Source organism: Phocoena sinus, chromosome 10, assembly GCF_008692025.1.
Source record: "Phocoena sinus isolate mPhoSin1 chromosome 10, mPhoSin1.pri, whole genome shotgun sequence".
Taxonomy (NCBI): Eukaryota; Metazoa; Chordata; class Mammalia; order Artiodactyla; family Phocoenidae; genus Phocoena; species Phocoena sinus.
The window spans coordinates 36,020,733-36,044,022 of record NC_045772.1 but is presented as its reverse complement, the minus strand read 5'-3'; the positions used below and the strand labels follow the sequence as shown (position 1 = coordinate 36,044,022).

The 23,290-nt window shown below is 37.5% G+C and overlaps 1 protein-coding gene across 3 annotated transcripts in view; it reads left to right on the top strand.

Moving 5' to 3' along the window:
• The window catches only part of TMTC2 (transmembrane O-mannosyltransferase targeting cadherins 2), an 847,045-nt gene that overhangs the window by 775,338 nt on the left and 48,417 nt on the right, over positions 1–23,290 (top strand). Inside the window, exons 13-14 of one of the 3 annotated variants that reach the window (XM_032645685.1) lie at positions 9,756–9,821; positions 17,136–17,162. In XM_032645685.1, coding sequence (XP_032501576.1) covers positions 9,756–9,788 — 33 coding nt within the window. In that variant the 3' untranslated portion in view covers positions 9,789–9,821; positions 17,136–17,162. Of the gene's footprint in view, positions 1–9,755; positions 9,822–14,640; positions 14,664–17,135; positions 17,163–23,290 lie in introns of those variants that run through there. The other 2 variants (XM_032645686.1, XR_004351770.1) reach the window with 2 other exon arrangements.

The following is a 23,290-nucleotide window of genomic DNA, read 5'->3' as shown; positions in this document are numbered from 1 at the left end:
AATTATGAGAGTAGATGAGATCTCTGAAGGGGAGGACCCAACTGGGGAAAACAGTAATATTTAAAAACATTAAAGGCCCCAGGGAAGAAGACTTTAAAGGACCAGGGAGATATGAAGATTTAACGTCTACAATACAAGACAATAGCTGGATGTCTATTCCAATGTCACTCTGTAAGTGGCTGTTTCTCATTTATTCAGAGAAGAGGCTAAATCCTTGAATGGGAGGATGATGGAAAAGACATGCCTCAGTTTGCCTAATCCTCAGCAAAACAAACCTTGGAGTTTAAAAACCTACCTCTGTAAAACATTGTTTATGAAAGGTGAGTCAAGGAAGAATTTCCCTCAGACTCAAGCAGTTTAATCAATAATACACCTAGGAAATATCTTGGGAGTTAATTTTTCTTCTCATCACTTATTCAGTGACATTTTAGTGTTCTTTATGTACTGGCATCTTGAACAGGTAACTGTCTGCCTGGCCTGAGTCTGCATCGAACACTGAAGTCACTGAAGCCAAAGATTAGAGGGTTTCAAATGGAAATGAATAGCTGCAAAATGTTCAAATATGTCCAGTGGTTCAAGAATTAGGAAATGGGATTCTGCAATTAGGTCATTCTGGTTTTGCAAGACCAAATTAGGGGCACTCATTTCACAGCTGTACCACATGCCATTGTTAAAATTTGACATTTCAGTATTTGATTCATTTTGAATTTTTTTCTAATGTATGATATGAAATACAGTTCCAAATTTATTTTTGTATTGATGGCTACCCAGTTTTCCCAAAACCTTTTATAGAATGAGCTATTTTTTTCTTTACTAACTTGAGATCCAAATATTTTCATGTATTAAAATATGTTCATGTTAGTGTGTGTATATTTCTGTACGTTTTATTCTACTCCAATAGTCTATTAATGTACTGTATGCTTTTAATTATGAAAGCTTTATATTATATTTTATATTAGTGGGCTAATGGCCCTAATTGGCTTTCTTTTAAAGAATTTTCCTGGTCATCCATACTTATTATATTTTCCATCTGAGCTTTAAAACAGCCTACTTAGTTTTTTTTTACATATAATCAATCAATGTGATGCACCATATTAACCAATTGAAGGGTATATACACCATATGATAATCCCGATAGATGCAGAAAAATCTTTCAACAAATTTCAACATCCATTTATGATAAAAACTCTCCAGAGAGTAGTAATAGAGGGAACTTACCTCAACACGATGAAGGCCATATATGACAAACCCAGGCCAACGTTGTTCTCAATGGTGAAAAACTGAAAACATTTCCTCTAAGATCAAAAACAAGACAAGTATGCCCACTCTCACCATATTATTCAACACAGTTTTGGAAGTTTTAGCCACAGCAATCAGAGAAAAAAAAAGAAGGAAAAGGAATCCAAATCAGAAAAGAAGTAAAACTGTCATTGTTTGCAGATGACATGATGCTATACATAGAAAATCCTAAAGATGCTAGTAGAAAACAACTAGAGCTAATCAATGAATCTGGTAAAGTAGCAGGATGCTACTTTAATTAATGCACAGAAAACAACTAGAGCTAATCAATGAATCTGGTAAAGTAGCAGGATGCTACTTTAAATAATGCAAAGAAATCTCTTGCATTCCTATACACTAATTATGAAAAATATGAAAGAGAAATTGAGGAAACACTCCCATTTACTACTGCAACCAAAAGAATAAAATACCTAGGAATAGACCTACTTAAGGAGACAAAAACCTGTATGCAGAAAACTATAAGATACTGATGAAAGACATTAAAGATGATACAAACAGATGGAGAAATATACCATGTTCTTGGATTGGAAGAATCAACATTGTGAAAGTGACTATACTACCCAAAGCAATCTACAGATTCAATGCAATCCCTATCAAACTACCAATGGCATTCTTCACAGAACAAGAACAAAAACGTTCACAATTTGTATGGAAACACAAAAGACCCCAAAGTGCCAAAGCAATCTTGAGAACGAAAACCAGAGCTGGAGGAATCACGCTCCCTGACTTCAGGCTATACTACAAAGCTACAGTAATCAAGATATTATGGTACTGGCACAAAAACAGAAATATAGGTCAATGGAACAGGATAGAAAGCCCAGAGATAAACCCACGCACATATGGTCACCTTACCTTTGATAAAGGAGGCAAGAATATACAATGGAGAAAAGACAGCCTCTTCAAAAAATGGTAGAGGGAAAACTGGATAGCTACGTGTAAAAAAAAGAAATTAGAACACTCCCTAACACCATACACAAAAATAAACTCCAAATGGATTAAAGACCTAAATGTAAGGCCAGACACTATAAAACTCTTAGAGGAAAACATAGGAAGAACACTCTTTGACATACATCACAGCAAGATCCTTTTTGACCCACCTCCTAGAGAAATGGAAATAAAAACAAAAATAAACAAATGGGGTCTAACGAAACTTAGAAGCTTTTGCACAGCAAAGGGAACCAGAAACAAGAAGAAAAGACAACCCTCAAAATGGGAGAAAATATTTGCTAATGAAGCAACTGACAAAGGATTAATCTCCAAAATATACACGCAGCTCATGAAGCTCAATATCAAAAAAACAAACAACCCCATACAAAAGTGGCAGAACATCTAAATAGACATTTCTCCACAGATTGCCAACAAACACATGAAAGGATGCTTAACACCACTAATCATTAGAGAAATGCAAATCAAAACTACAATGAGGTATCACCTCACACCCGTCAGAATGGCCATCATCAAAAAATCTAGAAACAATAAATGCTGGAGAGGGTGTGGAGAAAAGGGAACACTCTTGTACTGTTGGTAGGAATGTAAATTGATACAGCCACTATGGAGAACAGTATGGTGGTTCCTTAAAAAACTAAAAATAGAACTACCATACGACCCAGCAATCCGACTACTGGGCATATACCCTGAGAAAACAGTAATTCAAAAAGAGTCATAGGGCTTCCCTGGTGGCGCAGTGGTTGAGAGTCCGCCTGCCAATGCAGGGGACACAGGTTTGTGCCCCAGTCCGGGAGGATCCCACATGTTGCGGAGTGGCTGGGCCCGTGGCCACTGAGCCTGTGTGTCCGGAACCTGTGCTCTGCAACGGGAGAGGCCACAGCAGTGAGAGGCCCACGTACCGCAAAAAAAAGAAAAAAAAAAAAGAGTCATATACTGCACTGTTCATTGCAGCACCATTTACAATAGCCAGGACATGGAAGCAACCTAGGTGTCCATCGACAGATGAATGGATAAAGAAGATGTAGCACATATATAAAATGAAATATTCCTCAGCCATAAAAAGAAACGAAATTGAGTTATTTGTAGTGGGGTGGATGGACCTAGAGTCTGTCATACAGAATGAAGTAAGTCAGAAAGAGAAAAACAAGTACTGTATGGTAACACATATATTTGGAATCTAAAAAAGAAAAATGTTTCTGACAAACCTAGGGGCAGGACAGGAATAAAGACGCAGATGTAGAGAATGGACTTGAGGACACGGTGGGGGGAAGGGTAAGCTGGGACGAAGTAAGAGAGTAGCATTGTCATATATACACTACCAAATGTAAAGTAGAAGGTTAGTGGGAAGCAGCTGCCTAGCACAGGGAGATCAGCTCGGTGCTTTTTGATCACCTAGAGGGGTGGGGTAGGGAGGGTGGGAGGAAGATGCAGGAGGGAGGGGTATGGGGATATATGTATATGTATAGCTGATTCACTTTATTATACAGCAGAAACTAACACAACACTGTAAAGCAATTATACTCCAATAAAGATGTTAAAAAAAAGAGATTTCAGTTGTCTTTGTCATCAGAGTTTCAAATTTTATAATGGTGAATAACAATATATACTTTGTGAAATGAAATATGATATTTAGAAACATGTAGTCATCTATTTTGTATTGTCGTATGAAAAAGTTCATAGTTGTGAAATGTATTTCTGACTAATTCTTCCTTTTTTTACTCTTTACCAGTATATTTTCTCACTGAGGTTTAGAATTAATATGAATATTCAAGACACTTTATTAGTGGTTCTTTAAGAGTTATATTACACTTGCAGGTGGAAATGCTTTCGAAATTATATCAAACATTATCTCTGTGCTACTTTCTTGTGTGTTGCTTGCTATGTTGTAAATGCCATATGGATCTCTTACCATGGCTATAAAGAATTTCTTTTATTAGAGTATAGTTCCTTTACAATGTTGTGTTAGTTTCTGCTGTACAGAAAGTGAATCAGCCACATGTATACATACATCCCCTCTTCCTTCGATATCCTTCTCATTTGGGTCACCACAGAGCCTTGAGTAGAGTTCCCTGTGCTATACAGTCTGTTCTCATTAGTTATCTATTTTATACACAGCAGTATATATATGTCAGTCCCAATCCCCCAATCCATCCCATCCCCCATTTCCCCCCTTGGTATCCATATGTTTGTTCTCTACATGTGTGTCTCTATTTCTGCATTGCAAATAAGTTCATCTATACCATTTTTCCAGGTTCCACATATATGTGTTAATGTATGGTATTTGTTTTTCTCTTTCTGATTTACTTCACTCTGTGTCACAAACAGTCTCTATGTCCATCCACCTCTCTATAAATGACCCAATTTCATTCCTTTTAATGGCTGAATAATATTCCATTGTATATATGTGCCACATCTTCTTTATTCATTCCTCTGTTGATGGCCATTTAGGTTGCTCCCATGTCCTGGCTATTGTAAATAGAGCTGCGATGAATATTCCTGCATGTAATTTGTTGAATTATGGTTTTCGGGAATATGCTCAGGAGTAGCATTGTTGAGTCAATGGTAGTTCTATTTTCAGTTTTTTAAGGAACCTCCATACTGTTCTCCATAGTGGCTGTATCAATTTACATTCCCACCAACAGTGCAAGAGCATTCGCTTTTCTCCACACCCTCTCCAGCATTTATTGTTTGTAGATTTTTTGATGATGGCCATTCTGACTGGTGTGAGGTGGTACCTCATTGTAGTTTTGATTTGCATTTCTCTAATGATTAGTGATGTTGAGCATCTTTTCATGTGCTTTTTGGCCATCTGTACGTCCTCTTCGGAGAAATGTCTGTTTAGGTCTTCTGCCCATTTTTGGATTGGGTTGTTTGTATTTTTTATTATTAAGCTTCATGCGCTGTTTGAGATTAATCCCTTGTCAGTTCCTTCGTTTGCAAATATTTTCTCCCATTTTGAGGGTTGTCTTTTGGTCTTGTTTATGGTTTCCTTTGCTGTTCAAAAGCTTTTAAGTGTCATTAGGTCCCATTTGTTTATTTTTGTTTTTATTTTCATTACTCTAGGCAGTGGGTCAAAAAAGATCTTACTGCGCTTTATGTCAAAGAGTGTTCTGCCTATGTTTTCCTCCAAGAGCTTTATATTGTCTGGCCTTACATTTAGGTCTTTAATCCATTTTGAGTTTATTTTTGTGTATGGTGTTGGGGAGTGTTCTAATTTCTTTCTTTTACATGTAGCTGTCCAGTTTTCCCAGCACCTAAATTATTTTGAATGGTACTTTAAAATAATGCCAAATATAAATGATACAACTGGAAAGAACTTAATATTGTGGGAGTTTAGTACTTTGCAGTAGGAATGTGATAATATTTAATCATTCACTCTTTTATTTTAAGCAATTTTAATTGAGATCACCACTCAGATATCAATTCATCCACAATATTACTCACCCTTGAATTTTTATATCTTATCAGTAACCACAAATACCATTTATGTGGTGCAGTGCTATTCAGTTTTCACAGCTAGGTTTTTAATATTTTTATGTCAGTACCGTGGTGTATCTCATAGAGATGCTTCAACAACTATCTAGACACAATATAAGGCTGATAAATATCCATTATCTTCAGTCATTTCCAATGAAATTGGACAGCTGAACCAAGGGCTTGGGTTAAGAGAAGCAAGTGAATATATTGTACAGCATCATTTTTTATTTCTTTTCAGTTTGATTTTTCTCTGTGATGTGTAGTGAAATAGATTAATGGGCCCAATTCCATTACTGATTAAATGGATTTGATTTGGACCTTTAACAGGAAATTCACAGTAGCAGTCAGTTTCAGATCAAAAGCTTTAAAATAAAAATGAAGGACGTTTTCAGGGGGAATGTGAACTACTAGGCAGTAATATGGAGGGAGACTTGTTTAAATTCAAATGGACCATTTTATTAATGCAAGGATTATGCTGCTACATGTTGCTGATAAGCTGGCATATATAAAGTAGGTATGTTAAATTATGGAAACGCCTCATTTTTAAACCAACTGTTTTTTATTCTTCAAATATATTTTAAATATTTACTACGTGTCAAACATCACCAACTGTTGTTATGGGTTGAATTGTATCTCCCCAGAAAGATATGTTGAAGTCCAAATCCATGGTTTCTATGGAATGTGGACTTATTTAAAATAGGGTCTTTGCAGATATAATCAAATTAAGATAAGGTCATTAGGGTGGGCCCTAATTCAGACGACTGGTGTCCTTAAGAGGGAAATTTGGACAAAGACACACACAAAAAGGAGGATAGCCATGTGAAGACAGAAACAGACAAGGAGAAAGCCATGTGACAACAGAGGCAGAGATTGAAGTAATGCAGTTGCAAGCCCAGAAACACTATGGATTAACGGCCACCACCAGAAACTAGGAGGCAAGGAAGGATTTCACCCTTACAGGTGTCAGAGGAAGCATGGCCTTGTTGACACCTTGATTTTGGCCTTCTTTGTCTCCAGAACTATTGAGAGAACAAATTTCTGTTCTTTTAAGCCATGTAGTTTGTGGTACTTTGTTACAGCAGCTCTAGGAAACTAACATATAATTATGTATTTTAATATTAGAATACATACTGTATATTTTAATAGGCCTTGGAGAAAGCTAAATGGTTTGATCAATTTATGAAGTAAACTGATGTAATATCTCATTCAAATACAATCATGGCTAGTGATAAATACAGGACTCAGACACAATTACTATATTTAGGGAACTTAAAATATTACTAAAGAAATATGTAAGAAAAAACATATAACAAGAGTATTCCAATATAGGTCTGAAGTTTTTCATAACAGTGGTACAGATATGACACCATAATAATTGCTAGTGAAGAAGAGACCATCTTGACTATTTCTGTTGACTAGAGATGCTTCATGGAAGAGGCAGCATTTGACTTGAGCTTAGAATAGCTTGGATTTGACTATACAAACCTGGAGGGAAGAACTTGAGGGAACCCTGTGAACAACTACAGAGGCAAAAAGCACATGTGAGTGGGCCATTAAATACCCATGCTCTTGAGTCTAGTCTAAATTACTTTGAGAGTGGCAAGTGCACTGGGCAGAGTTTTGATATTGAAACCAAGTTTTTCCATTCCTTTCTCATGGCTCAGCCTCTGAGGCAGCAGGAAGTATTTCTATAAACTGTATCTTCAGGACAGAGATGATAAGAATAAAACAAAAGGGAAAAAAAAAACAGGGAGTCAAATTCTTCATCTCTCAATGTCTGAAAACCTATGGTGGAGACAATGTTTTGAAAAGACTGGATTTTAATTGCAAGAAATTTGTGCTTAAGGTAAAAATGTGTATTTTTCTTTCACTGCCAGAAGCTTCCATTTAAGTATGAAGAGCCAGTGCCTGATGGAATTTGAGCCAAGAATTGATATGTTAGGGTAGGAAAGTGAGGTTTAGACTGATTAGCTTATGGCAAGAGAGATCACAAAGGAATGTGACTAGACCTTAGAAACAATGTTTCTCTGGGAAATGCCCATCCCCTGAGTTTTGGACCAAGCCCCAAAAAGTGGAGGAGATGAAGTAAACCTCCAGAAAAGACTAATTACTTGGCTTCCCACAGTATAATAAAGAAATCAGCAAGTTTTATGGGAAAACCCACTATCCAAATTTCACCCAGGATTAGTGTAGCAGTGATTGAAGGAGATTCTTAGTCACATCAGTATGAGTTCAACTATATAAAGTCATGAACTCCCAGAGTAGTGTGGGACAATAACCAATGTTCCTGAGCAACCAATCCCCACCAAAGGTTCAGAATTGTTGGGAGGATCAAGGTACCAGAATAAGACTTATGTTTGGGACAAAGAGGATGTGCATTATATGGTTCTGACAATTAAAACAGTGTTACGGAGACATGAACTGGATCAGTGAAGGTAATAGAGTAGTGAGGGCCAGATAAATTTAAACTACATTTCCATGTAGACCAGAGAAGCCAGAAACTGGCATGAGGACCATATGCCTCGCTTCTAATGCTGGGATGATATATAGCTCCACCCTAGGATTTCGATGACTCAGTGAGAAATTAAGGCGAACCACACCTCTGTATGTTTGTGTGTGCTTGGTGATGGTGGTGGTGTGTGTGGGTGGTGGAATTCTGAGAGACTCATTTTTCAAGCAGAAATAATTTAATTACCATGAATTGGTAGAGTTAAACATTTTTGATATCCATGGAATTGGGATCTCAATAACAGTAACTGCAGTTATAAACAAAGTTGTATTTTACGTATCTGATTTTGTGAACTTTTGACTGTATTCGGTATCTACTATGAAAGAAGTTGACACGGAAAGTGCAATAAATGAAAATACCCAAGGTCCCTTAAATATGTTCCAGTACCCAAATTTAAAGAACACATTGTTTCTGAAATGGAATCTGGTTCTGCCTGTAAAAATGAGCAGGTAATCAATCCATTTTGGTTGCTATGGTCTTAATACTACTGATGTCAAAATCTACCTAATTCAGGAAAACAACCAAAAGGTTTTGATGATTCTGTCAAAATCATAAGGTGATTTTGAGTAAGAAACAATGATCGTGCTTAATATTAATAATTATGATTATAGCTCAAACAAAATATGGCTGAAATATCACACTCCATAAACCATGTTTCCTATGAATTCTTATCATTTTTTGACTATAGACAGTTATATGTGTCCCTGGCATATTTAGACCATATTTTCCAAATTCAACAGATGCTTGAGAAATTTCAAAATATTAAAATAAGATACTGTAGCATTTTCTTGGGAGAAAAATGCAAGATAGGATTGTGTAGTTAATGTTTTTATTACTAATAAAATCGTTTTAGAGATTGATATTGTGAAAAATGAAGTCAGGATAAATTTTTTCACATTATACCTATTATGATAAAATATGGGTAATTTTATATTTTAGAGCAGAATTATTTATATTGTTGACATCCATAATTCTACTTTAAACAGCTTCTGTTTCTGTTAGTAAATAACACATATTTTAAAGTGACTTGTGTGATTATTTATTTTTTCCTATTCAGGAATATAAAACATTTGGTGATAATTATGGAATATAATTTGAAAACAAGTACCCATAAAAGGCTAGGTCTATCTTGCTCAGCTCAGCATAGCCGAAATGTTGATTTGAATGCTTTTTTAAAAACATTTTTGATCTAATTTTTCAGTCTTAATATTTCCTTTGCTCAAGTTCTGCATTTAATGGATAAATATGTGGAATATGTTTTTTCATATTTATGTAGTCTTAGATCATATCTATTAGAATAATTCTCAATTTTTCAAACTCCTGCAAAGTTATTTTTTAAAACATGCATTTTGCTACTTAAGGTGAATATTAAAATCTAAACTTGCCTTTCAGTATTAATGCTTAAATCAGTATGTTTCAAACTTGGAGAAAAGTAATTTAATATACTTTATGTCTAGAAATGTATGCATACTCAAAACTCTCTATTCCCTGTCTTTAAAAATTATCTTATCTTTATTCCCAGGGATGGAGTTCTGCTAGGCTTCTTGCTGGATAAGTGACCACAGCAGGCACAGGTCCAAGGAGCAAGGTAAATCAGATTTGGGAATTTTGGTCATTGGGGGAGTAATGTTTAATGTCAGATATGAAAGTTGAGTATAGAGCAACCAATAGTATGTGAAGCAAGTGATAAAATATCAAATTGACTAGAAGTTTCAAGAACTCAAGGGAAGAATAAGGAAAACACCAGGACTTGGCCATGAGCAAGGTAAAGAGGTCAAAACTCTTCTCAGTGGGTTATGATTTTGAAGCAAGGGTCCATGTCAACCAGGTCATAGGTAGGTTTAGAATAGAAAAGTTATTTGGAGAAAAAGAATCTTCAAAAGGTTATGTATGGCCTTAGATTCTATACTGATAAGTGACCATTAAAAAAAAAGTTTGTGTTGATATTTTGGCTTTGTGGATCATGATTCTGTTTTCTTAAATTAAAAACTTTGGAACTGCACTTTTCCTTTGCAAAATCTTCTAGTATGACAAAAGACATTGTTATAAAATAGGAACTGAGAAGTATTTACTATGCTTCACACACGTAAGTTAGCTCATGGCCACTTATCAGTTTGTCTTGTTTGGTGAGAGCAAAATCTTCTAAGATGGTCACTCATAAATTATTCATGTAATTTGTAAAACAAGTAATTCTGATTCCTGAGAATTGACCTTACTGTGAAGAATGACAGATTGTTGAAATTGATTCACTAGAAATTAGAGAATATGCTCTGAACTGCTGAGCTCAGTTCAGATTATATAAAATAAATTTGGAAACCAAACCATTTTTTATTCCATTTATTCTTATATAAGTAAGTACACCGATATTTTTAGTGACCACAGTGTATACCACATTTTGGGCCATTCATAATATGCTTAATTGACACCTGAATATTTCATGTGAGCACACTAGAAAATTTAATAATAATAATACTATATATAATACATATTAACTATATATAATACCTTTTAAAAATGGAAACTAGATTTTTTATTGAATATATATCTAATTTATATGAATAATGATGCTTTAAGAAATGATTATTCTGTTAATAACAGTAAATTTACAATTAAGACATTCAAATTCCCATAAAGCGTAATTTATCTCTCTTCAAGGAATGTTTATTTCTGGTATTTACAATAGTTCATTTCTTCAGCAAACAGTAAATAATGGGATGTAAGCATACAGCCATGTTAGAAAGGCACTTTTCCTTAATTTATTAATACAAAGGAAGAGATTTTTCTCAGTGTCCATATTAGTCCTTGTTTCATATAGGTGCTTTCAGATCTCAGATGAAATGTACTGAAATTTATTCTTTATTACATCTGCTTACTTCATTATTCAGTATTACTTGAGCAGCAATAGACATTAGAGCAACTGTGACATATTGGTATTATAAAAGCAAACAATAGAAGGCCTTTCATCCAAGGAGCTCATAGTATGGTAGGCTATCAAGACCTCTGTGTTAACAGCTAACAGCTGTCATGCTACCTCCATATTAACATCTAACAGTTGAGTGTTAAATGCTTTACATGTATTTATTCCTTATTACAATCCAAAAAGGTAACGCTTTTAATATGTCCCTAATTTTACAGATGAGAAAAGTGGGTCACAGAGAGAGTAAAATAATTAGCTTACAGACACACAACTAATATCAGAGCCAATATTTGAACCCAGGCAATCTACCCAATGTCTGTGCTTTAACCCATATACAAGAGAGGAAAATGCACAGGATGCTATTGGAGCATAGAGAAAATCCGTACCAGTCAGATTCAAGAAAATCTTTACAGTGGAGATTCAGTTTAGTTTTGAAGAAGGAATAGGAAGAAGAGCTCTCTGAACAGTGGGAACTATCTGTGTGATAATGTGAGGAATACAGTCTATTTGTTTGAGAACGGCAAGAAGTTCTGTGGGGTTGATTGGAAGTGTTTACATGGGCAAATGGCAGGAAACAGCTAGGATTTTAGGGCAAGCATCACGACATGATGGACCCTGGATGATAATCTGATAAATCTGAACTTTATTCTGGAAGCTAGGGGCAACTATTGAAGGGCTTTGAGCAAGGCAGCAATATGATCATGCTTGCCTTTTAGAAAGTTCATCCTGGCAACAGTCTGGAAGAGAATTGAAGAGAGGCTAGTTAGGACAGAAGTGAAGCAAACCAGGCAAAAGTTGATGAAAACCCGAACATAAGTATTGATAGGGGAAGGAAAAGGAGACAAGGGTAAAAAATGTCTAATTTTAGTATTTAAAATGACTTTCATTTTAATAAACACTTTACAGTAATCTCTCTAATTTGTAAGAAGTTCTGTGAGAGAGATTTTATTAGTTATGTTTTATGATGAGGTAATAAGGGCTTAGAGAGGTTAAGTAGCTTACTCAGGGTTTACAGCTAGTCATTGATAGATTTGGGATTCAAATCCATGGCTAACATTCCTTCTAGTCTAAGATGCTTCTTGCCATAGGTCTTTAAGGACAAAACTTTGCAGATTTCAAATCAAACTGAGAGTAGAATAGTAAATTAGAAGTATGAATCTTGATTAATACTCATGTTTCTAACATGGATATGAGTTTTGGTGTCATTTCACCAAAATATAGAGCAAGAAAATCCTAATACAGTGTTCTCAAACGAGGTGTGTATGATTGCTGCATTCATTTATTATCTTACTCCTCAAACTGATCTGGCATCAGGCACCTCATCTCTACCAAAACAGTTACTGAGAAGATCAGTAATCACATTCCTGTCTCAGTCCAAAGAATATTTTTAATACCCTTCTTAGTCTGCCTCTCAGTAACATTCAGCTCTATCTTCTACTTTCTTGCATTGTGAAATTCTCACCTTTTGAATTTCTTGCAACAGTACCATTTCATTTTCTTCCGACCTCACTGTATTTGTTGTTGGGCTCATCACTATAGGCCATTAAATATTGAAGTTCCTTAAGCTTAATGGTAGAATCTCTCCTGTTTTCACCTCTTATGTTTTCATTCACCTTTATGACTTCAATTATTATTAGCTATACAGAGAGAACAGATGCACTTACCCAGGCCCCTTCTCTGATATCCCTTTTTGGCAATCTCAAAATCACCTCAGCTATAGGATATAAAAAATAATAAACTCATAATATTCTCCCTCAGTTCCTTTCTCAGCTTTCCTGATCTCCATGAATGGCACTTCAATCCTTTTATTTTTACAAGCAAATAACAGTTGTCATCTTGGACACAGCATTCTTCCTCACCTTCCATATCTACAGCATCACTAGGCCCTGTCAGTCACATTTCCTAAATATATCTCAGATTTGTTTTTTCATGTGCATGGCCAACACAACATTCCCTTCTGTACTTATTGCAATCGTGGGATTCTCAATAGCCCACAAGCTGATTCCCCCAAACTTCTCTAAACTTTCCTTTAATCCATTCTCCATACTGTATTGCAGAGTGATCTGTCCAAATACGTTTCTGATCATGTTCCCCCCCTCTGCTTGCTACCCTGTAATGATACATACTGCTTTCAGGATAAAGGGTAGAAGTCTTACCATGGCCTTCAGAACCCTGTGTCATGCAACCTCTACCTCCTGCTCTAGCTTCATCTTGTACCAGTCTTCCTCTGCTTCCTCTCATGCAGCCCAATTGGCTTTCTTCCCATCCTTCATACTCACTATTCGCATATATTGCTCCTTTTGCTTTGAACACTCCTTCTTCCACTCTTAACTAGATATTTTCTATTCATCCTACAACTGAGTTTACATATCACTTCCTCTAGGAATTTTTCTCTGACCTCTTTATGTCAAATCCCTCTATTAGGGGCCTTAGAACCTGAAGAGAAGGTCAAAAGAAGTTCTTTGTTATAATTTTCATTGTGCAATTTGACACATGTAATATAAAATGCCAGTGGATTAGGTTTAAAGAACACAGATTTACAGATTAAGTTTTCTTGAACACATTATTTTTTTAACATCTTTATTGGAGTATAATTGCTTTACAATGGTGTGTTAGTTTCTGCTGTATAACAAAGTGAATCAGCTATACATAAACATATGTTCCCATATCTCTTCCCTCTTGCATCTCCCTCCCTCCCACCCTCCCTATCCCAGCCCTCTAAGTGGTCACAAACCACCGAGCTGATCTCCCTGTGCTATGTGGCTGCTTCCCACTAGCTATCTGTTTTACGTTTGGTAGTGTATATATGTCCATGCCACTCCCTCACTTTGTCACAGCTTACCCTTCCCCTCCCCATATCCTCAAGTCCATTCTCTATTAGGTCTGCGTCTTTATTCCCATCTTACCCCTAGGTTCTTCATGACTTTTTTTTCCCTTAGATTCCATATACATGTGTTAACATACGGTATTTGTTTTTCCCTCTCTGACTTACCTCACTCAGTATGACGGACTCTGGGTCCATCCACCTCACTACAAATATCTCAATTTCTTTTCTTTTTATGGCTGAGTATTATTCCATTGTATATATGTGCCACATCTTCTTTATCCATTCATCCGATGATGGACACTTAGGTTGCTTCCATGTCCTGGCTATTGTAAATAGAGCTGCAATGAACATTTTGGTACATGACTCTTTTTGAATTATGGTTTTCTCAGGGTATATGTCCAGTAGTGGGATTGCTGGGTCATATGATAGTTCTATTTTTAGTTTTTTAAGGAAGCTCCATACTGTTCTCCATAGTTGCTGTACAAATTTACATTCTCCTCAACAGTGCAAGAGGGTTCTCTTTTCTCCACACCCTCTCCAGTATTTATTGTTTCTAGATTTTTTGATGATGGCCATTCTAACTGGTGTGAGATGATATCTCATTTTTTTTTTTTCTTTGCTGTATGCGGGCCTCTCACTGTTGTGGCCTGTCCCGTTACGGAGCACAGGCTCCGGACACTCAGGCTCAGCGGCCATGGCTCATGGGCCCACCCGCTCCGCGGCATGTGGGATCCTCCCAGACCGGGACACGAACCCGCATCCCCTGCATCGGCAGGCGGACTCTCAACCACTGCGACACCAGGGAAACGCTCATTGTAGTTTTGATTTGCATTTCTCTAATGATTAATGATGTTGAGCATTTTTTCATGTGTTTGTTGGCAATCTGTATATCTTATGTGGAGAAATGTCTGTTTAGGTCTTCTGCCCATTTTTGGGTTGGGTTGTTTCCTTTTTTGTTATTGAGCTGCATGAGCTGCTTGTGAATCTTGGAGATTAATCATTTGTCAGTTGCTTCATTTGCAAATATTTTCTCCCATTCTGAGGGTTGTCTTTTGGTCTTGTTTATGGTTTCCTTTGCTGTGCAAAAGCTTTTAAGTGACTTTAGGTTCCATTTCTTTATTTTTCTTTTTATTTCCATTTCTCTAGGAGGTGGGTCAAAAAGGATCTTGCTGTGATTTATGTCATAGAGTGTTCTGCCTATGTTTTCCTCTAAGAGTTTGATAGTGTCTGGCCTTATATTTAGGTATTTAATCCATTTTGAGTTTATTTTTGTGTATGGTGTTAGGGAATGTTCTAATTTCACACTTTTATATGTAGCTGTCCAGTTTTCCCAGCACCACTTATTGAAGAGGCGGTCTTTTCTCCACTGTATATTCTTGCCTCCTTTATCAAAGATAAGGTGGCCATATGTGCATAGGTTTATCTCTGGGCTTTCTATCCTGTTCCATTGATCTATATTTCTGATTTTGTGGCAGTACCATACTGTCTTGGTTACTGTAGCTTTGTAGTATAGTCTGAAGTCAGGGAGCCTGATTCCTCCAGCTCCATTTTTCTTTCTCAAGATTGCTTTGGCTATTCGGGGTCTTTTGTGTTTCCATGCAAATTGTGAAATTTTTGGTTCTAGTTCTGTGAAAAATGCCAGTGGTAGTTTGGTACAGATTGCATTCAATCTGTAGATTGTTTTGGGTAGTAGAGTCATTTTTCCAATGTTGATTCTTCCAATCCGAGAACATGGTATATCTCTCCATCTATTTGTATCATCTTTAATTTCTTTCATCAGTGTCTTATAATTCTTTGCATACAGGTCTTTTGTCTCCTTAGGTAGTTTTATTCCTAGATATCTTATTCTTTTTGTTACAATGGTAAATGGGAGTGTTTTCTTAATTTCACTTTCAGATTTTTCATCATTAGTGTATAGGAATGCAAGAGATTTCTGTGCAGTAATGTTGTATCCTATTTTACCAAATTCATTGATTACCTCTAGTAATTTTCTGGTAGCTTCTTTAGGATTCTCTGTGTAGAGTATCATGTCATCTACAAACAGTGACAGCTTTACTTCTTCTTTTCCAATTTGGATTCCTTTTATTTCTTTTTCTTCTCTGATTGCTGTGGCTAAGACTTCCAAAATTATGTTGACTAATAGTGGTGAGAGTGGGCAACCTTGTGTTGTTCCTGATCTTAGTGGAAATGGTTTCAGTTTTTCACCATTGAGGATGATGTCGGCTGTGGGTTTGTCATATATGGCCTTTATTATGTTGAGGAAAGTTCCCTCTATGCCTACTTTCTGCAGGGTTTTTATCATAAATGGGTGTTGAATTTTGTCAAAAGCTTTCTCTGCATCCATTGAGATGATCATATGGTTTCTCTCCTTCAGTTGGTTAATGTGGTGTATCATGTTGATTGATTTGCATATATTGAAGAATCCTTGCATTCCTGGAATAAACCCCACTTGATCATGGTGTATGATCCTTTTCATGTGCTGTTGGATTCTGTTTACTAGTATTTTGTTGAGGATTTTTACACCTATGTTCATCAGTGATATTGGCCTGTAGTTTTCTTTTTTTGTGACATCTTTGTCTGGTTTTGGTATCAGGGTGATGGTGGCCTCGTAGAATGAGTTTGGGCATGTTCCTCCCTCTGCTATATTTTGGAAGAGTTTGAGAAGGATAGGTGTTAGCTCTTCTCTAAATGTTTGATAGAATTCGCCTGTGAAGCCATCTGGTCCTGGGCTTTTGTTTGTTGGAATATTTTAAATCACAGTTTCAATTTCAGTGCTTGTGATTGGTCTGTTCATATTTTCTATTTCTTCGTGGTTCAGTCTCGGCAGGTTGTGCATTTCTAAGAATTTGTCTGTTTTTTCCAGGTTGTTCATTTTATTGGCATAGAGTTGCTTGTAGTAATCTCTCATGATCCTTTGTATTTCTGCAGTGTCACTTGTTACTTATCCTTTTTCATTTCTAATTCTATTGATTTCAGTCTTCTCCCTTTTTTCCTTGATGAGTCTGTCTAATGGTTTATCAATTTTGTTTATCTTAAAGAAGCAGCTTCTAGTTTTATTGATTTTTACTTTCAGTTTTACTTAAGTTTTACTTTTAGTTTTTTTTTTTTTTTTTGCGGTACGCAGGCCTCTCACTGCTGTGGCCTCTCCCGTTGCGGAGCACAGGCTCCGGACGCGCAGGCTCGGCAGCCATGGCTCATAGGCCCAGCCGCTCCGTGGCATGTGGGCTCTTCCTGGACCGGGGCACGAACCCGCGTCCCCTGCATTAGCAGGCGGACTCTCAACCACTGCGCCACCAGGGAAGCCCTTACTTTTAGTTTTATTGATTTTTCCTTCATTTCTTTTTCATTTATTTCTGATCTGATCTTTATGATTTCTTTCCTTCTGCTAACTTTGGGTTTTTTTATTTCTTCTTTCTCCTATTGCTTTAGATGCAATGTTAGGTTGTTTATTTGAGATGTTTCCTGTTTCTTAAGGTATGATTGTATTGATATAAACTTCCCTCTTAGAACTGCTTTTGCTGCATCCCATAGGTTTTGGGTCGTTGTGTCTCCATTGTCTTTTGTTTCTAGGTATTTTTTTATTTCCTCTTTGATTTCTTCAGTGATCACTTGATTATTAAGTAGTGTATTGTTTAGACTCCATATGTTTGTATTTTTTATAGCTCTTTTCCTGTAATTGATATCTAGTCTCATAGTGTTGTGGTCAGAAAAGATATTTGATATGATTTTAATTTTCTAAAATTTACCAAGGCTTGATTTGTGACCCAAAATATGATCTATCCTGGAGAATGTTCCATGGGCACCTGAGAATAATGTGTACTCTGTTGTTTTTGGATGGAATGTCCTATAAATATCAATTAAGTCCATCTTGTTTAATGTATCATTTAAAGCTTGTGTTTCCTTATTTATTTTCATTTTGGATGATCTGTCCATTGGTGAAAGTGGGTGTTTAAGTCCCCTCTATGACTGTGTTACTGTCGATTTCCCCTCTTATGGCTGTTAGTATTTGCCTTATGTATCGAGGTGCTCCTATGTTGGGTGTGTAAATATTTACAATTGTTATATCTTCTTCTTGGATCGATCCCTTGATCATTATGTAGTGTCCTCTTTGTCTCTTTTAATAGTCTTTATTTTAAAGTCTATTTTGTCTGATACGAGAATTGCTACTCCAGGTTTCTTTTGATTTCCATTTGCATGGAATACCTTTTTCCATCCCCTCACTTTCAGTCTGTATGTGCCCCTTGGTCTGAAGTGTGTCTCTGGTAGACAGCATATATATGGGTCTTATTTTTGTATCCATTCAGCCAGTGTGTGTCTTTTGGTGGGAGCATTTAATCCATTTACATTTAAGGTAATTATCGATATGTATGTTCCTATTCCTATTTTCTTAATTGTTCTGGGTTTGTTATTGTAGGTCTTTTCCTTCTCTTGTGTTTCTTGCCTAGAGAAGTTCTTTTAGCATTTGTTGTAAAGCTGGTTTGGTGGTGCTGAACTCTCTCAGCTTTTGCTTGTCTGTAAAGGATTTAATTTCTCCATCAAATCTGAATGAGATCCTTGCTGGGTAGAGTAATCTTGTTGGTAGGTTTTCCTCCTTCATCACTTTCAGTATGTCCTGCCACTCCCTTCTGGCTTGCACAGTTTCTGCTGAAAGTTCAGCTGTTAACCTTATGGGGATTCCCTTGTGTGTTATTTGTTGTTTTTCCCTTGCTGCTTTCAATATTTTTTCTTTGTACTTAATTTTTGACAGTTTGATTAATATGTGTCTTGGTGTGTTTCTCCTTGGATTTATCCTGTATTGGACTCTCTGTTCTTCCTGGACTTGATTAACTATTTCCTTTCCCGTATTAGGGAAATTTTCAACTATAATCTCTTCAAATATTTTCTCAGTCCCTTTCTTTTTCTCTTCTTCTTCTGGGACCCCTATAATTCGAATGTTGGTGCATTTAATGTTGTCCCAGAGGTCTCTGAGACTGTCCTCAGTTTTTTTCATTCTTTTTTCTTTATTCTGCTCTGCAGTAGTTATTTCCACTATTTTATCTTCCAGGTCCCTTATCCATTCTTCTTCCTCAGTTATTCTGTTATTGATCCCTTCTAAAGTATTTTTAATTTCATTTATTGTGTTGTTCATCATTGCTTGTTTCCTCTTTAGTTCTTCTAGGTCCTTGTTAAACGTTTCTTGCATTTTCTCTGTTCTATTTCCAGGATTTTGGATCATCTTTACTATCATTATTCTGAATTCTTTTTCAGGTAGACTGCCTATTTCCTCTTCATTTGTTAGGTCTGGTGGGTTTTTACTTTGCTCCTTCATCTGCTGTGTGTTTTTCTGTCTTCTCATTTTGCTTATCTTACTGTGTTTGAGGTCTCCTTTTTGCAGGCTTCAGGTTCGTAGGTCCCATTGTTTTTGGTGTCTGTCCCCAGTGGCTAAGGTTGTTTCAGTGGGTTGTGTAGGCTTCCTGGTGGAGGGGACTAGTGCCTGTGTTCTGGTGGATGAGGCTGGATCTTGTCTTTCTGGTGGGCAGGTCCACGTCTGGTGGTGTGTTTTGGGGTGTCTGTGGCCTTATTATGATTTTAGGCAGCCTCTCTGCTAATGGGTGGGGTTGTGTTCCTTTCTTGCTAGTTGTTTGGCATAGGGTGTCCAGCACTGTAGCTTGCTGGTCGTTGAGTGAAACTGGGTGTTGGTGTTGAGATGGAGATCTCTGGGAGATTTTTGCCGTTTGATACCGTGTGGAGCTGGGGGGACTCTTGTGGACCAGTGTCCTGAAGTTGGCTGTCCCACCTCAGTGGCACAGCACTGACTCCTGGCTGGAGCACCAAGAGCGTTTCATCCATATGGCTCAGAATAAAAGGGAGAAAAAAAGAAAAAGAAAGAAAGGAAAGGAAGGAAGGAAGGAAGGAAGAAAGAAAGAAAGAAAGAAAGGTAGGAAGGAAGGAAGGAAGGAAGGAAGGAAGGAAGGAAGGAAGGAAGGAAGTGGATAAAATAAAAGAAAAAGTAAGGTAAAATAAAATAATTAAAATAAAAAATATTAAGAAAAAAAATTTTAAAAAAAACAAAAACGGATGGACGGAACCCTAGGACAAATGGTGAAAGCAAAGCTATACAGACAGAATCTCACATAGAAGCATACACATACACCCTCACACAAAGAGGAAAAGGGGAAAAAATAATATATTTTGCTCCCAACGTCCACCTCCTCAGTTTGGGATGATTCCTTTTCTATTCAGGTATTCCACAGAGGCAGGGTACATAAAGTTGTTTGTGGAGATTTAATCCTCTGCTCCTGAGGCTGCTGTGAGACATTTCCCTTTCTCTTCTTTGTTCTCAAAGCTCCTGGGGTTCTGCTTTGGATTTGGCGCTGCCTCTGCGTGTAGGTCGCCTGAGGGCATCTGTTCTTTGCTCAGGCAGGAAGGGGTTAAAGGAGCCGCTGATTCAGGGGCTCTGGCTCACTCAGGCCTGGGGGAGGCAGGGGTACAGATGTGGGTTGAGCCTGCGGTGGCAGAGGCTAGCGTGATGTTGCACCAGCCTGCGGCGTGCCGTGCGTTCTCCCGGGTAAGTTGTCCCTGGATCACGGGACCCTGGCAGTGGCGGGCTGCACAGGCTTCCACCTCCCCAGGTGGTGGGGATAGTGACCTGTGCTCGCACACAGGCTTCTTGGTGGTGGCAGCAGCAGCCTTAGCGTCTCATGCTTGTCTCTGGGGTCCGCGCTGGTAGCCGTGGCTCGCGTCCGTCTCTGGAGCTCCTTTAAGCAGCGCTCTTAATCCCCTCTCCAGGAAACAGAGGGAAGAAAAATTCTCTTGCCTCTTCGGCAGGTCTAGACTTTTTCCCGGAATCCCTCCCAGCTAGCCGTGGCGCACTAGCCCCCTGCAGTCTGTGTTCACGCCGCCAACTCCAGTCCTCTGCCTGCGATCCAACCGAAGCCCAAGCCTCAGCTCCCAGCTCCTGCCCGCCCCGGCCGGTGAGCAGACAAGCCTCTCGGGCTGATGAGTGCTGGTCGGCACTGATCCTCTGCTTGGGAATCTCTCCGCTTTGCCCTCCGCACCCCTGTTGCTGCGCTCTCCTCCGTGGCTCCGAAGCTTTCCCCCTCCGCCACCCGCAGTCTCCGCCCGTGAAGCGGCTTCCTAGTGTGTGGAAACCTTTCCTCCTTCACAGCTCCCTCCCACTGGTGCAGGTCCCGTCCCTATTCTTTTGTCTCTGTTTTTCTTTTTTCTTTTGCCCTACCCAGGTACATGGGGAGTTTCTTGCCTTTTGTGAGGTCTGAGGTCTTCTGCGAGCGTTCAGTGGGTGTTTTATAGGAGCAGTTTCACGTGTAGATGTATTTCTGATATATCTGTGGGGGAGGAAGGTGATCTGTCTTAGTCTTCCGCCATCTTCCACAACTCCTCTCGAAGACGTTATCTTTTAAAGCTAAAAAATATGTTGTTTTTCTGCCTGCTGTTTTTGGTTGGAATTCTGTTTCAAATTTACCAAGACAAAGGTATGGGGCATTGTGTATATGATAATGCGTACATATCATTTTTTGAGTTAAATCAGTGGCAAAAATTATCAGAAGGCAGAGGTAGTAGAGATGAGAGGGAAGATATTTGGAGAAGGATATATTTATGTACAAGGGACTTGGAAAAGATCAACTAGGGCAACCAGGAAGGAAAAAGACACAAGGAGAAATGACGTTGAAGTAATGAAAAGGACAATAACTCTAACCCCAGCCAATATGAAATAAAATATTTTAAGCTTGTTGTATTGGATATACAATTTTTTCCAAATATATTTAAGCTTGATTTGGTGGAGAGAGGCCTTTCTAGGCAGTGGTTCTTTGATGCCCTACCCTGTGACTTTGAATTGCCTAGCCAGCTTCAAAGGAATGGCCTAAACTTGCTCTCACTCTCTTTTTATTAATTTAAATTTCCCCTATGGTTTTTATAAGCAAAAATGTTTTTCTTTGTCCTGCCAAAAATTTTAGAAACAATAAACACCACTAGACATCTCCCTCAAAACTCAGACAGAAACAAAATAAACTCCTTTTGGCTGAGAACTTTTTTCCATTTAGGGTGAGAGTTTTTTTAAAGGAGTGTTAAGAGAGGATAAAATAAAAGTATGTGGTGTTTCCTGCCCCACACAGAAAGAGATCAAAATATCACAGATAAGCGTTTCAGTCACACTTCAACTCAGTTTTTATAACTCATATTATCTAAATTGCATGGATAATTTTCTGAGGAACCTTTGTTCACTTCCCAATTAAAATAATTTTAATTATTAATACAGCCTAAACTCAGATGATAACAGTGGACTCTTGGTCACTCACAGATAAGCGCATTTGAACTGGAATCGAATTCTAATACCTTGAACTTTGCAAGGCTCTCTGACTGGTAACCCAACTGAGTTTTCTTCCAATTATGGAAAATCTAACTCTTGGATTAAGAGGAAGCTAGCAAGGCATATGAGACACCAAGGTGAAGCATAATGCTGGATATATGTTTATGTTTTGAAATAAAAATTACTTATAGAAATAGTCATATTATGAAGTAAAATGAAAGATTATATACAGTTTTAAGACCAAAGATTGACTTGAAAAACGTTTGATACTTGTGGTGGGTCCTGGGTTTACCTTCTCACAATCCTTTGATGTCCCAATGTCTTGACAGAAAATTTTAAGTAGCCACAAGTAGGCAATCTCCAAGGTTTCTTTAAAATTTAGTATATGGATTGTTTAAATATTTTAAATAGAATAATACAAAGGCAAGCGTAAATATGGCTGTGGTTAGTCACAAACATTTTCTTAATTCCTGACTCCTTCCTGACACGTCCAACTGAATACCATCTCTTCCTCTGGAAAATACACAGATTCGCATTGTGACTAAAAGGGATATGGCATAGTGAAAGAATGTGGGTTGAGCTCCGATAGCTCTGGCTCCAAATCTTCATACCATTACTCAACATCTTGGATAGTTAATTCTAGCCCTGTTTCTTTGTCCATTAAATGGAGATAGAAATCCTATATTTCACATTGCAAGAACAGAGACTAAATGTGTACATTGTAAAGCAAATGGCTGTTGCTACACATAAGGTGGCCATCATCATAAATACACGTTATCCCTTTAAGTGGATTGAAATTCTATTGATAGTAGTTGACTGTGTAACTTATTCATCTTGGTATCCTTAAGGCATGATAAAATGGTATACAAATTGCTCATGTTCAAAGAAAAGTTAGGTCTTAAGCATAAGAACACATAAAGACAATTAACACACTGTTTTGGTCATCCTGGGTAGGTGATGAATACTTGTTGAATCTCTCTCTTCAAGCAGCTCTACCTCCAATTC